This window comes from Abramis brama, assembly GCF_963993115.1.
Source record: "Abramis brama genome assembly, chromosome: 19".
NCBI lineage: Eukaryota > Metazoa > Chordata > Actinopteri > Cypriniformes > Leuciscidae > Abramis > Abramis brama.
The window spans coordinates 125,302-140,000 of NC_139981.1; the positions used below are offsets into that span (position 1 = coordinate 125,302).

Here is a 14,699-nt window from a genome sequence, read left to right on the forward strand (position 1 = left end):
ATCTCTCAGGACCTGAAGTGGGCAAATCACATTGACTCCATTGTGAAAAAGGCCCAGCAGAGACTGTACTTCCTTCGCCAGCTGAAGAAGTTCAATCTGCCACAGGAGCTGCTGATCCAGTTCTACTCAGCCATCATTGAGTCTGTTTTAAGCACTTCCATCACTGTCTGGTTTGGTTCAGCTTCCAAATTGGACATCAGGAGACTGCAGCGGACAGTCCGGACTGCAGAGAGGATTATTGGTGCCCCCCTGCCAACCCTCCAGGACCTGTACTCTTCCAGAGTGAGGAAGAGAGCAGGTAAAATCATCACAGACTCCACTCACCCTGGACACCACCTGTTTGAACTGTTACCGTCAGGACGGCGACACAGATCACTGGCCACAAGAACATCCAGGCACAGGAACAGTTTCTTTCCACAGGCCATTTCCCTTCTGAACACTTAACATGCCCCCAAGGCATATGCCTGTAAGTGCAATACTCCCACTGTCTAGTGCAATATTCTCTAACTCAGGTGATATTTATATCTATATTATTCATACTACTCAAAATACTGTAAATATGTTTATAATCTGTAACATGCGCTAGACTCCCACTGTCTGGTGCAATATTCTCTAACTCAGGTGATATTTATATTTATATTATTCATACTACTCAAAATACTGTAAATATGTTCATAATCTGTAAATGTTTATTCGGACTAAACCCAACTGTGACCCTACTTTTTTACTTTTATACAATTTTTATTTATTTTTTATATATTTTTATTCTTAGAATTTGTATTACTATGTTTCTTGTTGTATTTGTATTTGTATATGTGCACTGGAAGCTTCAGTACCAAGAAAAATTCCTTGTGGGTGCAAGCACACTTGGCAATAAAGCTCTTTCTGATTCTGATTCTGATTCTGATATATATATATATATATATTATGACTGACCATAAAACAGACCACTGTTTTACTTCTCTTAACTTTATTTACATTACATACAAAAATAGAAACAGAGCAAGAATATATAAATAAGCTCTAAACATTATAGATTATTCTGACAGTCGGCGAGAGAAACTTTACATTCATTCGTGGAGTGAGACTTCTGTTAAAGTACAGAAAATAAATACAGTGATTTGATGAGGTAGATTCAGTTAAGTGCAGCTTATTATTGAATCGTTTACAACAACAATATCTAAACATCCTTAAATCAAGATACATTTACTGGAGAAGCAGAATGACTGAAGATATTAAGTCTTGAAAAACTGTTTAAAACAAGAACAAATATCTGCCAATGGAGACAGAAAATTAAACTTCAAAATTAAGATCATTTTAATGACCCCATCAGCAGATATTTTTCAAATCATTTGCGATGTGGTGGTAAATGTTAAGACTTAAAACAATTCACATAAAACACTGCAGCTTTATAAATTATTCTTGAGAAATGACGAGAAATCTGCTCTCACCAACACCTCATCAAATCTCCACGGAAACCAGCCACTGGTTGCCATGGCAATATGCCATACTGGGTTACTAGAGTAAGTCACGGACTTCAGTTAGTGTGTATTCTTCCGTAAGCGTCACATGACCGGATCTACTGTATGGCGGCGTACAGGCAGTGCTGGAGCTGCGAGGGGCCGTCACACACACACCCTGAGTGTCTGACCGCAAGCCCGTCACACACACACCCTGAGTGTCTGATCGTGTCCAGATCCCGCAGGATCCCGTCGATCACCGTCTCGTCCAGCAGTGGCCAGTGTGTGTCCAGCGAGCGGATCTGATGGGCCAGCGAGTGTGTATGTGTGTCCAGTGTGCCGGAGTCCGGCGGGCCGTAGAGGAAGTGTGTGTGTGTGTCCGCGGAGGGCGAGGGCTCCGGCGTCAGATCCGGCCCGAACAGGAAGTGCTCCGGGATCTCGCTCGCGTCCAGCGCAGGCACACACACGGGCACCCGGTGAGAGTCCGGCACACACATGGGCACCCGGTGAGAGTCCGGCACACACACGGGCACCCGGTGAGAGTCCAGCACACACACGGCAGGAGCGGCGTCGTCGTACGGATGAGACGCAGCAAACACTGGCGGGCAGAAGCGTGAGTCGCTCACCAGCTGCTCCAGAGAACTGAGGCCGGAGGACAGGAAGTCGTCAGACAGGAAGTCGGAGGAGTGGCAGGAAGTGGGGCTGTAGGGCGGCGTGGGGAAGAAGCCGGTCTCCGAGCTGCTCCCGGTCTTGATCCGCATCTCTCCTGCCGTCGGACCCGGAGACACTGGAGTGCTGCCGTACAGCTTGTGTTTGAGATAGATGGCCTCCGTTTCACTGCAGACGGAAGATCATGAGTTACTGAGACACACACATCTCACATCACATCTTTACATTTCTTCTTACTTGCAGGACAGAAGCTCTGTAGTACAACTGGGTAATTATTTCTCAGATTCTGTAATCAGTAGTTGTGGGGTTCCACAGGGTTCAGTTCTGGGGCCTATATTGTTTTCTTTGTTCAGGTTACCACTCAGCTTTATTTGTCAAAAATACAATGTTGCATATCATTGTTATGCAGATGATACTCAACTATATCTTCCATTGAAGGCAGATGATGGCACTGCACTAAATTCTTTGATGAATTGCTTGAGAGAAATTAAACTATAGATGGTACAGAATTTTTATTTATATATATATATTGGTCATCTCAAACATCCCTTTTAAAGATCCCTAAATCTCAGCAAAAATCCAAAGGGGATTGTGCCTCTTCAGTTGCTGCCCCAGCCTCTGGAATAACCTGCCTCCGGATATTAATAACCTGCCTCCGGATATTAGATGTTGCACTACATTGGGTGTTTTTAAATCACGGCTGAGGGCGTATTTAGTGCTTGCCCAGGCTTATGGTTGAGCTAGTAGTTGAGTGTACAGTGCATCCGGAATGTATTCACAGCACTTCACTTTTTCCACATTTTGTTATGTTACAGCCTTATTCCAAAATGGATTAAATGCATTATTTTCCTAAAATTCTATAAACAATACCCTATAATGACAAAGTGAAAGAAGTTTGTTTGAAATCCCCGGCGCTCAGCTCTAGGAAGAGTCCTGGTGGTTACACACTTCTTCCATTTGCGGATGATGGAGGCCGCTGTGCTCATGGGACCTGGAGACGTGTCTGTACCCTTCCCCAGATCTGGGCCTCAATATTACCCTGTCTCTGAGGACAGTTCTCTGGACTTCATGGCTTGGTTTGTGCTCTGACTTGCACTGTTAACTGTGGGACCTTATATAGACAGGTGTGTGCCTTTCCAAATCATGTCCAATCAACCACAGGTGGACTTCAATCCAGTTGTAGAAACATCTCAAGGATGATCAGTGGAAACCGGATAAACTTGAGCTAATTTTTTTTGAGTGTCGTTTTTTATTTTTAATAAATTTGCAAAGATTTCAAACAAATTTCTTTCACATTGTCATTATGGGGTATTGCTTGTAGAATTTTGAGGAAAATAATGACTTTAATCCATTTTGAAATAAGATTTTGTTATATTATTAATATATCAAAATGTGGAAAAAGTGAAGCGCTGTGAAAACTTTCCGGATGCACTGTATCTTGTTTTACTGTTGTCTTGCATTTTAATTGTATTTTGGTTTGGTGTGGTGTTTAAGATAGGGGTAATGTACATCCAGCCGGTGGTTCTCTCTAACTAACCCGACAGGGTGATGAGGACCCGACGCGAAGCGGAGAAGACGGTTTATTCTGAGATTACAACCGGCTGGATGTACATTATCTGCTTATTACACGGCTACTTGCCACATCAGTAAATAATTAGACACAAAATATTGATCTATTATTTTATTAGCTCTTTAAACACAGAGCTTCCGCGGAGAGAGCAGTTTCAGCGGCAAGTGCAATCTAGACGAACATTTCAGAGATACGGTTTACAGTTATAACACTTATTACACAGCATTTCAACACATAAATAATTATGGGGATCAGAGATAATTGATTTCAGATTAAACTGTTTTAAAATCGTACCTGTTTGTATCTTATAATCCAACAGTGAACAAAACAATAGTCACAAAATGGCTGCCGATGCGTTTGTATGAAACAAGCGAGAGCGAGTCCACGATACTGGATGGCATAATTAAATAACTGTACAATATTGATTTGATTGAGTTTTAATATTTTATTAGCTCACAAATGCAAAACTTCCACGAAGAAAACCCGTTCCTAGTGAGTGTACAGCGCTGCTGACCTCAGTGACGGATGAGCCTGCGTTTCTGTTCTCAGCGGCTGTTATCTGGGAATAACTTACCACTGGATGGCGCTATTGACCAATCAGAATCAAGCATTCCACAGAGCAGTGTAATAATGATGTTTGTATTTTTGGCTATTTATGCTGTTGGAATATTGTTTTAATGGAAAGAACTTTGGCCAACTCACGTTGTTTTTAAACGTGCTATACAAATAACCTAAACTAAAGCTGTGTGAGTAAAGCGAGCAGGAGAAGATGAAGATGAAGATGAAGATGTTCACCTGATGACGTGGTTCGTGCAGGAGATCGACTCTTTGGCTGCTCCTATAGTTGCACAAGCGTAGATCCAGATCCAGGACAGATCCTTGTGCTGCAGTCGCACCAGCATCTGTGTGTGTGTGTCGCCCTCCTCCCGCACTGCAGAACCAGATCCAGAACATCAGCTGATCATTACATCACAGCGGCTCAAAGGGTTGGGCTTCAATGTTTGTGAAAAAGTCTCTTCTGCTCATTTATTTGATCAAAAATACAGTAAAACAGTGAAATATTATTATAATGTAAATCATCTGTTTTCTATGTGAATATATAGTAAAGTGTAATTTATTCCTGTGATCAAAGCTGAATGTTCAGCATCATTACTCCAGTCTTCAGTGTCACATGATCCTTCAGAAATCACTCTAATATGATGATTTGATGCTCAAGAAACATTTATGATTATCATTATGATTCATATTTTTGTGGAAACCGTGATATGTTTTATTTTTCAGAATACTTTGATGAATAGAAAGTTCAAAAGAACAGCATTTATTTGAAACAGAATCTTTTGTAACATTATAAATGTCTTTACTGTCACTTTTGATCTATTTGATCCTTGCAGGATAAAAGTGTTTGTGTCTTCCTGTTTGTGTGACTCACGGAGTGTCGTGTGGCAGTGGGCGGCGAGCGTGATGTCATCAGGGTGCAGGAGGCTGTACCATGATCGACCAATCAGCTCCTCCGCTGAGAAACCCAGGTGGAAGAAGACACTGCGGAAACATAAACCTTCATTCAACACATCAAATCACTCATGTCTTAATAATGACGTCTTGGTGTCCGAAAAATAAAGTGATTTTGTGCTTAAAAAAGAACAAATATCTGCCAATGGAGTCAGAAAAATAAACTTTATTCAAAGAGAAAACGAGATTATTTTCTGATATTTGTTCTTGTTTTTAACACAAACTCACTTCATTTTTCATTAAACAAGTCTTAATATCTTCAGTCATTTTGTATCTTGATTTAAGAATGTTTAGATATTTGTGCTGGAAAACGAGACAGAAACACTGAGGAAGAAGAAGAGGTGTGTGTGATGTACCTGTAGGGGGCGTGCGCGAGGCTCATGTCGGGCCGGTGGAGTGTGTGGAGTGTGTGGAGTGTGTGGAGATCCTGCAGTCTGTCGGCGGTGGGCGAACAGAGAGCCACGAACACACAGGAGTTCAGGAACCGTCCCTTCACCAGCATCGAGCCGCAGCCGTGCCGGAGCCGGAAGGCCTTGGAGGAGCGCATCCGACACACCAGACTCCTCTCTGAGACACACACACACACATCAGATCTGGATCCGGACACACACATGCAGGAGAACGCTGGGATCCGACACACACGCACACACACACACTCATGCAGGAGAACGCTGGGATCCAACATACACACACAAACACACACACACACACACATTAGATCTGGATCCGGACACACACATGCAGGAGAATGCTGGGATCCAACACACACACACACACACACAGGCAGGAGAACGCTGGGATCCGACACACACACGCACACATGCAGGAGAACGCTGGGATCCGACACACACACACACACACGCAGGAGAACGCTGGGATCCGACACACACACACACACACACACACGCAGGAGAACGCTGGGATCCGACACACACACACACACACCTGTGGAGTCGTCCGGATCTCTCAGAACCAGCTTCAGCGCTTCTGCATCTCGACTGTCCATCATATCACAGAGCGAGTCTCCCTGAAGCACATCCACCTGTAAAACAACACACACGCTTAAACACACTCAACATAACCACTGAGAGTGAAGAGATAATGATCTAAACAACTAATGATCTTCACAACGGAAGTGAATCAATCAAAACTAACTTTATCTGGACAATAACTTTATTCTAGAGCTGCTGTAAAGCCGAATCTCTGTTACTGTAATCTCTATTATCACTGTAAAGCTGCTGTGAAACTCTATATTGTGTGAGTCGAGTTTATTTCTACAACCCTTTATACAGTGCAGATTCACAGCAGCTTCACAGTGATAAACATGCAAACTTCGTCAAATCTGAGACTAATTCTGATTCATGTGTAAAGCAGCTCTACAGAAGATCATTATTCAGATCATTCAGTTCATATGAAACAGAACAGAAGCTCACCATCGACAGGCCGAGATATTCTTCCACGTTCTCGGACACATACAGCAGTTTCCCCTCTTTGGTCAAAGCAACAATAAATCCAGGCAAGGCTTGAAGAAAGCTCTCGTTCAGAGCAGAAACTCCACCGATGTCCTCAGCAACACCTGGACCAACACCTGGACCAACACCTGGATCAAGCAGAGATTCAGACTCAGATCTGAGACGGGAGTGTGTATGTGTGTGTGATCTGAGACGGGAGTGTGTGTGTGTGTGTGTGTGTGTGTGTGTGTGTACCTGTGAGCAGAACACTCTTCCTGATGAAGGTGCAGATAAGGGCCATGGAGTGCAGGTACGACAGACGCTCCTGATCCTCGGATCCGATGGGAAGAAGCTCCCGAAGGCTCCGGATCTCAGCGTTGATCAGATCCCGACGTGCTTTAGACGCTCCTTTAGTGGACCTGCAGCAGAACACACACACACACGGTCAGACAACATCTGTAACCAACAGTTTCTCACTCAGAGCCTCAGAAGAACCCAGGCCATCAATTATGGCAAAACACGCATTCGTTGCTTTTCTTTCCTCTGATTAACTCATAGAGTTCAGCAGTTATTATTATTAAGGATCTGTAATAATCCTGTTCGAGAGACACTGAGCCGGTGTGAGAGACACACGCGTTATAGAGTCTCTGTGAACGAGAACTGATGACACACACACACACACAAACTTTCTCTCTCACACACACACTCTTTCTCTAAACAGCGAAAAATAAAGTGACGTTGTGCTTAAAACAAGAACAAATATCTGCCAATGAAGTCAGAATTTTTTTTTTTTATTCAGAGAAAACAAGACTATTTCTCTCTCTCTCTCTCTCGCACACACACACACACTTTCTCTCTCTCTCTCTCACACACACCCTAAGTACAACAAAAACTCAACCAGCGAACAGGAACATTGTGACAAGGTTCTTTCAATGTTATGAACAAACGTTCTTCCAGTTAATACAATTATGTTCCAGTTAAGAAAATAATAATGTTCTCAAAACGTTAGCACACAAACATTATTTATACATCGTTCATGGAACGTTTTTCTGAAACATTTTAGTGCGCCGTTCATCTAATGTTTCACTACTTGTTACAGAGAACATTCAAAAGTAACGCTCCCATATGTTTGCAACATGATCAAATTAAACATTCCGTTATTCTCTTCTCTTACGTTCACATAACCAAGAAAAAGCATTCAGAGAACATTCAGAAATTACTTCTAAACTTTCTTAGAACAGATTTTTGTTAGCTAGGAAACTAACAGCTGACGTCATTACATGCAGCACAATTTCATCAAGATGTAAATATGAACGCATCATAACGGTGCGCGTGCACGAGACTGACCTGAAGCGTTTAGACGCGCGTTGGCTCCGTCTGACGCTCGCGACGCTCATCCTCACCGAGATCTGGAGCAAAAAGCCCATGTGAAACAGAGGAAAAGATTTCTCGTTCATTCATTGATGTTGAATAAAACATCTATAACATGCAAAACCGATGACAGGTCAGTGTTAGTATAGAGTTAGAGTTAGAGTTGTAGAGCTCGCCTCACCTCTGACCGCTGAGTGTGTGTGTGAGAGAGAGAGAGAGAGAGTGTGTGTGTGTGTATGTGTGATCCGCGAGTCTCTCGTGTTTATATAGTCTCGAGCTCAACCTGAGACCTGAGCCAGACACACTCAGCCGTGACGACACGAGGAGTGACCCGATATTTATAGCGCGAGAGTGTAAAAATAACCAGTGACATCATCACAACACACACACACACACACAGAGAGAGAGAGAGAGAGATCATTAATAGTAAGTGTTCGTTATTCCACTCTGACTGTTATCTAAAAACAATATTTCATGCATTTCATCAGGTTTGAACATCTTTCAAGCTTCATGCAAAGATTCTCAATGTGTGTAGTTAGTGTGATTTAAGGCTGGAATGCACTAAAGTAATCAGAACAGAATTGCCAACTTTGTAAATGTTTAGAGATTATAACAGGCCATCACACACTAGCAGACTTTCACATCAAACTCGCGCATGACAAATGAAAACGTGTTTTAAAATCAGAATATCACACGTTTGCCTGGAATCACACACTGAAGTTTAATGAAGTCAGAGTCCATCAAACACAGGAGATTTTCTGCAGACTGACTCTGACTCTGTTAATCAGAGGATAAATCTGTGCAGAAGTGTTTATTCCAGCCGTCGGTGTGAGTTTAGTGTGCACTGATCGAGCTCTGGGTTTAGTGTGCGAGCTCTGGGTTTAGTGAGCACTGATCGAGCTCTGGGTTTAGTGAGCACTGATCGAGCTCTGGGTTTAGTGTGCGAGCTCTGGGTTTAGTGTGCGAGCTCTGGGTTTAGTGAGCACTGATCGAGCTCTGGGTTTAGTGAGCACTGATCGAGCTCTGGGTTTAGTGAGCACTGATCGAGCTCTGGGTTTAGTGAGCACTGATCGAGCTCTGGGTTTAGTGTGCACTGATCGAGCTCTGGGTTTAGTGTGCGAGCTCTGGGTTTAGTGAGCACTGATCGAGCTCTGGGTTTAGTGTGCGAGCTCTGGGTTTAGTGAGCACTGATCGAGCTCTGGGTTTAGTGAGCACTGATCGAGCTCTGGGTTTAGTGAGCACTGATCGAGCTCTGGGTTTAGTGAGCACTGATCGAGCTCTGAGTTTAGTGTGCGAGCTCTGGGTTTAGTGAGCACTGATCGAGCTCTGGGTTTAGTGTGCACTGATCGAGCTCTGGGTTTAGTGTGCGAGCTCTGGGTTTAGTGTGCACTGATCGAGCTCTGGGTTTAGTGTGCGAGCTCTGGGTTTAGTGTGCACTGATCGAGTTCTGGGTTTAGTGTGCGAGCTCTGGGTTTAGTGTGCACTGATCGAGCTCTGGGTTTAGTGTGCGAGCTCTGGGTTTAGTGAGCACTGATCGAGCTCTGGGTTTAGTGAGCACTGATCGAGCTCTGGGTTTAGTGTGCGAGCTCTGGGTTTAGTGAGCACTGATCGAGCTCTGGGTTTAGTGTGCGAGCTCTGGGTTTAGTGTGCACTGATCGAGCTCTGGGTTTAGTGTGCGAGCTCTGGGTTTAGTGAGCACTGATCGAGCTCTGGGTTTAGTGAGCACTGATTGAGCTCTGGGTTTAGTGTGCGAGCTCTGGGTTTAGTGTGCGAGCTCTGGGTTTAGTGTGCGAGCTCTGAGTTTAGTGAGCACTGATCGAGTTGCACAAGGAGTCTGACAACAGCCGTTATGATCTGATCTCACCATCATCGAGTCCGTCTGTGATTACATGAAGAAACAGAAAAAACTGAGACAGACTAAATCCAGAAGAACTGCGGGAACGTCTCCGAGACGCTTGAAGAAACCTTCCTGCAAAGCTACAGTACTGTGGAAAGTACTGGCACTTGTGTTAAAATGCTGTAAAGTGAGAATGCTTTCAAAAATAAAATCACAAATTGAATTTATTTATGATTTAACTTCTATTAACTAATTCAAATCAATATTTGGTGTAACGACCCTTTGCGTTTAAAACAGCTTTTGTCCAGGTACACTTGCTACGATGCATGGAAAGACTGAGTGATCGGACCGGAGTAATGATCCGTCAGAGGAGAATCATCAGTCGTTGGCGTTGGACTCCATTGAGCGGCTCAGGTCAAAACAACCCGAGCTCATGACACGACATTAGCTTTACTGACACGACATGAGTTTAATGCTGTGTTTGGGTCTGGAGAAGCTCGTCCCCAGAGAGAGATTGAGCCCAGACGACCCGTGGCCATTAGCGTCGAGCTGAAGCACAAGTTTAAGCGTCCTGTGAAAAGGAGGAGGCCAACAGGTGTGTTTCGTCCGATCACAGTTCCTCACGCTCTTAACCTTTAGCTTTCACAACCTCTGCTCAATAGAAGCCCATTAAGGTCACGTCCACCGAGAGATCGGCCAAATCAATCACGCTTCGAGCGAGAGAGCAGAGACACGTCACCAAGAGCCTTACCCTGATCATGATGGACCTCTGAGATGAAGACGAGTCTGTGCTGAGATGAAGACGAGTCTGTGCTGAGATGAAGACGAGTCTGTGCTGAGATGAAGACGAGTCTGTGCTGAGATGAAGAGTCTGTGCTGAGATGAAGAGTCTGTGCTGAGATGAAGAGTCTGTGCTGAGATGAAGACGAGTCTGTGCTGAGATGAAGAGTCTGTGCTGAGATGAAGACGAGTCTGTGCTGAGATGAAGACGAGTCTGTGCTGAGATGAAGACGAGTCTGTGCTGAGATGAAGAGTCTGTGCTGAGATGAAGACGAGTCTGTGCTGAGATGAAGACGAGTCTGTGCTGAGATGAAGACGAGTCTGTGCTGAGATGAAGAGTCTGTGCTGAGATGAAGACGAGTCTGTGCTGAGATGAAGACGAGTCTGTGCTGAGATGAAGACGAGTCTGTGCTGAGATGAAGACGAGTCTGTGCTGAGATGAAGAGTCTGTGCTGAGATGAAGACGAGTCTGTGCTGAGATGAAGACGAGTCTTGGACATCAGACGGAGGAAGGGATCTGTACTGGGAGAAACTTCCAGGATGATCCTGCAAAAAGGCCAAACTAAAACTCTGTGGATTAACACACTCAAGTCAAGTCACCTTCAGAATACAGAGCTTTAACAATATAGACCGTTTCAAAACAGCTTTACAGTGATAATAGAAGATTACAGTAACATAAGATTGTTTAGGCTTTACAGCAACTCTAGAATAAAGTTATTGAACTTTAAGTTATTCTGTTGTAAAGATCATTAGTTATTAACTTCGGGGCCGCTAACACACACCCTTCTAACAGAAAACAGAAACTTTTAATGTGTTCTGGCCGTTCATTCACACAACAACAGTGTTTCGTGCTCGAGAACACACACTCCAAGTTTGGAAAAACGTGATCATCTCCGTGTAAACTTCAAAAAAGTGAATCTGAGATTTTTATTTTATTTTATTATAGAGGAATAAGTGTTCATTTAAAAATAAGTTTTCTTTAATCTCTTCTTCTCAAAATTGTTCAAATTTAACAAATTCTTGATGCGCTTTTTATATAGACACACTTGTCTTATTCCTGTACATTTAAGCAGACAAAAGGCAAAATTATCATCAACTTTATTGTTTAGGAAATTCAAAAGATTCCATTGAAAACCCGTTTACAACATTGATCGAGTCGTGACTTGTGGAAAAGATTCATCCGCCACTGAGGAATCATGTGTCGTTTCCAAACATCAACAGCCGGAGGGAAAGACTCCGAACCGCAGCGTTTACACCGATCACAACACAAGCTTTCCTTCGTTCCTACTTTATCATGTTAGCAACACCATCGTGGATCCGAATGCCTCTTTAAAGCAGCACGTCACTAACCCATCATCATTCCCGTCTGTCAGCTACACATCAGTGTGAAAATGCACTTGATTTGATTTTAGGACTTCATGTTTTCGCCAGGTCATTCTTCCTGGCGAGGGGAAACGGTTGAGGAAAGTTGCAATATTCATTATGACAGTTTGGTGTCAGATATTCAAACAAAAAAATCTCTAATAAAGCATATTTCAAATGCAGTCCGAGCAGAGGCCATTAAAACTGTGTGTGCTTCGACTCGAGAGCTTGTGAAGATCTGAAGTGTCCAGAGGAACATCAGGCACTGGACGAGACGCCGGAGAGTCCCACAGGAATAAAGCATGAGCTTCAGCTTTGGCACCATCATATCTACCAATACCAACACTGAGACCAATGGAACAGTCCAGATCTGATGGATGTTTGCAGACTGAGGACATCCAGACTGTCATTTCAACGCTGGGTTTGTGGAAGAAATTCAGATTCAGATTCATTCCCGTTTGCTGGAAAACCCTCGAGGTGTTTATTAGATTGTGCCGATTTGCTCTGAAACATCTTTCGCTGCCATTGAGTAAATGAGAAAACATACTGTAATCTTTCACAACATCATGTCTTTGAGTCTGTAGAGACAGAGAATGTTTCCGTGCGGATCCTGAGGGACGCACGCATGCAGAGGGAATCTTCTCCTGTCTATTGATTGTGGAGTTTTATTGTCAGAAGCATTGTGGGAAAACGGAAAGGATGGTGTGTGTCTCCTCTGATATGTGCGGAGCGTAACGAAAGTCTTGCATATAAACCAGCAATCTGAACACACAAGCAGAGAAATGACAGATTACAGGTTAGATGACCTTCATTTCACTCCAGATTCTCATTAAAACACTGTAACACTGATGAATAATTGGACTGGTTTAAAAGCGTGAAGGTCCGTTTCTCCGCAGAAGTTCAACAGAGGCGAATCAAACTGGGAAAAGGCCTTCGCCACAGCAGGACCGATGGAGAACTGGGATCCGGATCCACACGTGAAGAGACTCCCGACGGGTCAGCCGTGAGACGAGAATATGGGCCGACTGATGTTACTGTTCGTGGTCATGGCCGTCAGCTCCCACCTGAGAACACACACACACACACACACACAGTTAGAGGAGAATATGGGCCGACTGATGTTACTGTTCGTGGTCATGGCCGTCAGCTCCCACCTGAGAACACACACACACACACACACACAGTTAGAGGAGAATATGGGCCGACTGATGTTACTGTTCGTGGTCATGGCCGTCAGCTCCCACCTGAGAACACACACACACACACACACACACACAGTTAGAGGAGAATATGGGCCGACTGATGTTACTGTTCGTGGTCATGGCCGTCAGCTCCCACTTGAGAACACGCACACACACACACACACACACAGTTAGAGGAGAATATGGGCCGACTGATGTTACTGTTCGTGGTCATGGCCGTCAGCTCCCACTTGAGAACACGCACACACACACACACACACACACACACGCACACACTGAGCGCAGGCATGCTAAAGGGATTTGTGTCCCTGCAGGAGGCCGGATGTGTGCCGGCTCTCGTTAGACTCATTAAGATAAGACGCCACTTGACCAGTTGTGTTCTCCATCACTATCAGACGAGCGTCTCCTACACACACACACACCAGCTCCAGTTAAACACACACACACACACACCCCTTCAGAAACAGGCCTTAAACAGCAGCACACACACAATCACGTTCAGATTCTGGATTCAGAGAGTCATTATCAGAGATCTCTACATCAGCTACTGTTTATGGCCTGTTTGTCTTTATGTTAGATAAGAGTAAAACTGTTATAAAACTAATAGTTCTGACTACCGAACTAATAAAACTGACTGCAGAATTAAATAAAGCTGCAAACAGCAAATAAAGGGGCCGAACACAAACCAGGCATGAGATCATCATCAGATCAACAAATCATCACAGCAACTGCAACAACGAGTCATTACAGAGAACTGTAGTCGAAATGCCTGATAAATCTTAAATAGAATCACTAGTCATTTAATTTGAGAGTTTGGTGTCAATATAAGCGTTGCAGAGTTACAGCCTCAGAGTCTTGATGATGCGTTAAACGATAACGGTTTAGTTTTCAACACAAAATCCATACATTTTTCCTGGCAAGGTCTGAAGATGAACTGCTGCCCTTCAAGGCATTACGCTGAAAACACAACGAAACACTAATGTGTTCATAAAATATAGCATTTTATGACAAACACACTTTGGCGTGATCTTCGTCAGATTTGTTTGTGTGTTATTCCAGAACGGTCTGAAGATGATCTGAACAATGGTCTCGGAGGAGCTTGAAATTTCTGAATCTCTTTTTTTGACGGAAACTCACATCATAGGGTGCATTCGAACCGAGGAATCGGAGGAAAAAAGAGTTGTGTTTCTATGCCTTGAGTGAGAGACTAACTATAGCATCAGTTCAGACTGTCCTCTATCTGTGTGACATTCAGAAGCTCCCCACAGATGTGTTTGACCACTCATAAAACTACTGACTACAGAACCGACGAGCTACTGGAGTGCCTCAGGGCTCAGTGCTGGGACCGCTTCTCTTCTCCATCTACATGTCATCACTAGATCTGTCATTCAGAAACATGGCTTTTCCCATCACTGTTATGCTGACGACACACAACTCTACCTCTCATTCCAGCCGGATGATCCGACGGGAGCCACTCGCATCTCGGCC

At 43.9% G+C, this 14,699-nt stretch overlaps 2 protein-coding genes across 3 annotated transcripts in view; both read right to left on the minus strand.

Annotated features, from left to right (window-relative positions):
• Positions 1 to 961: 961 nt before the first annotated feature.
• On the minus strand, positions 962 to 8,201 carry npas4l (neuronal PAS domain protein 4 like). Its single transcript, XM_084093317.1, has 8 exons — positions 8,007 to 8,201; positions 6,915 to 7,078; positions 6,642 to 6,808; positions 6,154 to 6,250; positions 5,565 to 5,775; positions 5,129 to 5,238; positions 4,495 to 4,630; positions 962 to 2,297 (listed from the first exon to the last, which is right to left on the minus strand). The coding sequence occupies exons 1-8, from the start codon at positions 8,114 to 8,116 to the stop codon at positions 1,580 to 1,582; spliced, it is 1,713 nt and encodes a 570-aa protein (XP_083949443.1). The 5' UTR covers positions 8,117 to 8,201; the 3' UTR covers positions 962 to 1,579.
• A 3,527-nt stretch (positions 8,202 to 11,728) lies between these two features.
• klhdc3 (kelch domain containing 3) overlaps positions 11,729 to 14,699 on the minus strand; it is a 59,975-nt gene continuing 57,004 nt past the window's right edge. For both annotated transcript variants that reach the window (XM_084093934.1, XM_084093935.1), the window contains exon 11: positions 11,729 to 13,073. In XM_084093934.1, the coding sequence (XP_083950060.1) occupies positions 13,007 to 13,073 (67 nt within the window). In that variant the 3' untranslated portion in view covers positions 11,729 to 13,006. The remainder of the gene's footprint in view (positions 13,074 to 14,699) is intronic.

Bases quoted from the DNA above. Each gene is read 5' to 3' on its own strand.
- npas4l (XM_084093317.1), bottom strand. From the start codon at position 8,116: ATGAACGAGAAATCTTTTCCTCTGTTTCACATGGGCTTTTTGCTCCAG. The intron at 5,776-6,153 runs GTGTGTGTGTGT...TGTGTGTCTCAG, and splicing joins AGATCCGGACGACTCCACAG to AGAGGAGTCTGGTGTGTCGG. The intron at 4,631-5,128 runs GTGAGTCACACA...CTGGTTCTGCAG, and splicing joins CCACTGCCACACGACACTCC to TGCGGGAGGAGGGCGACACA.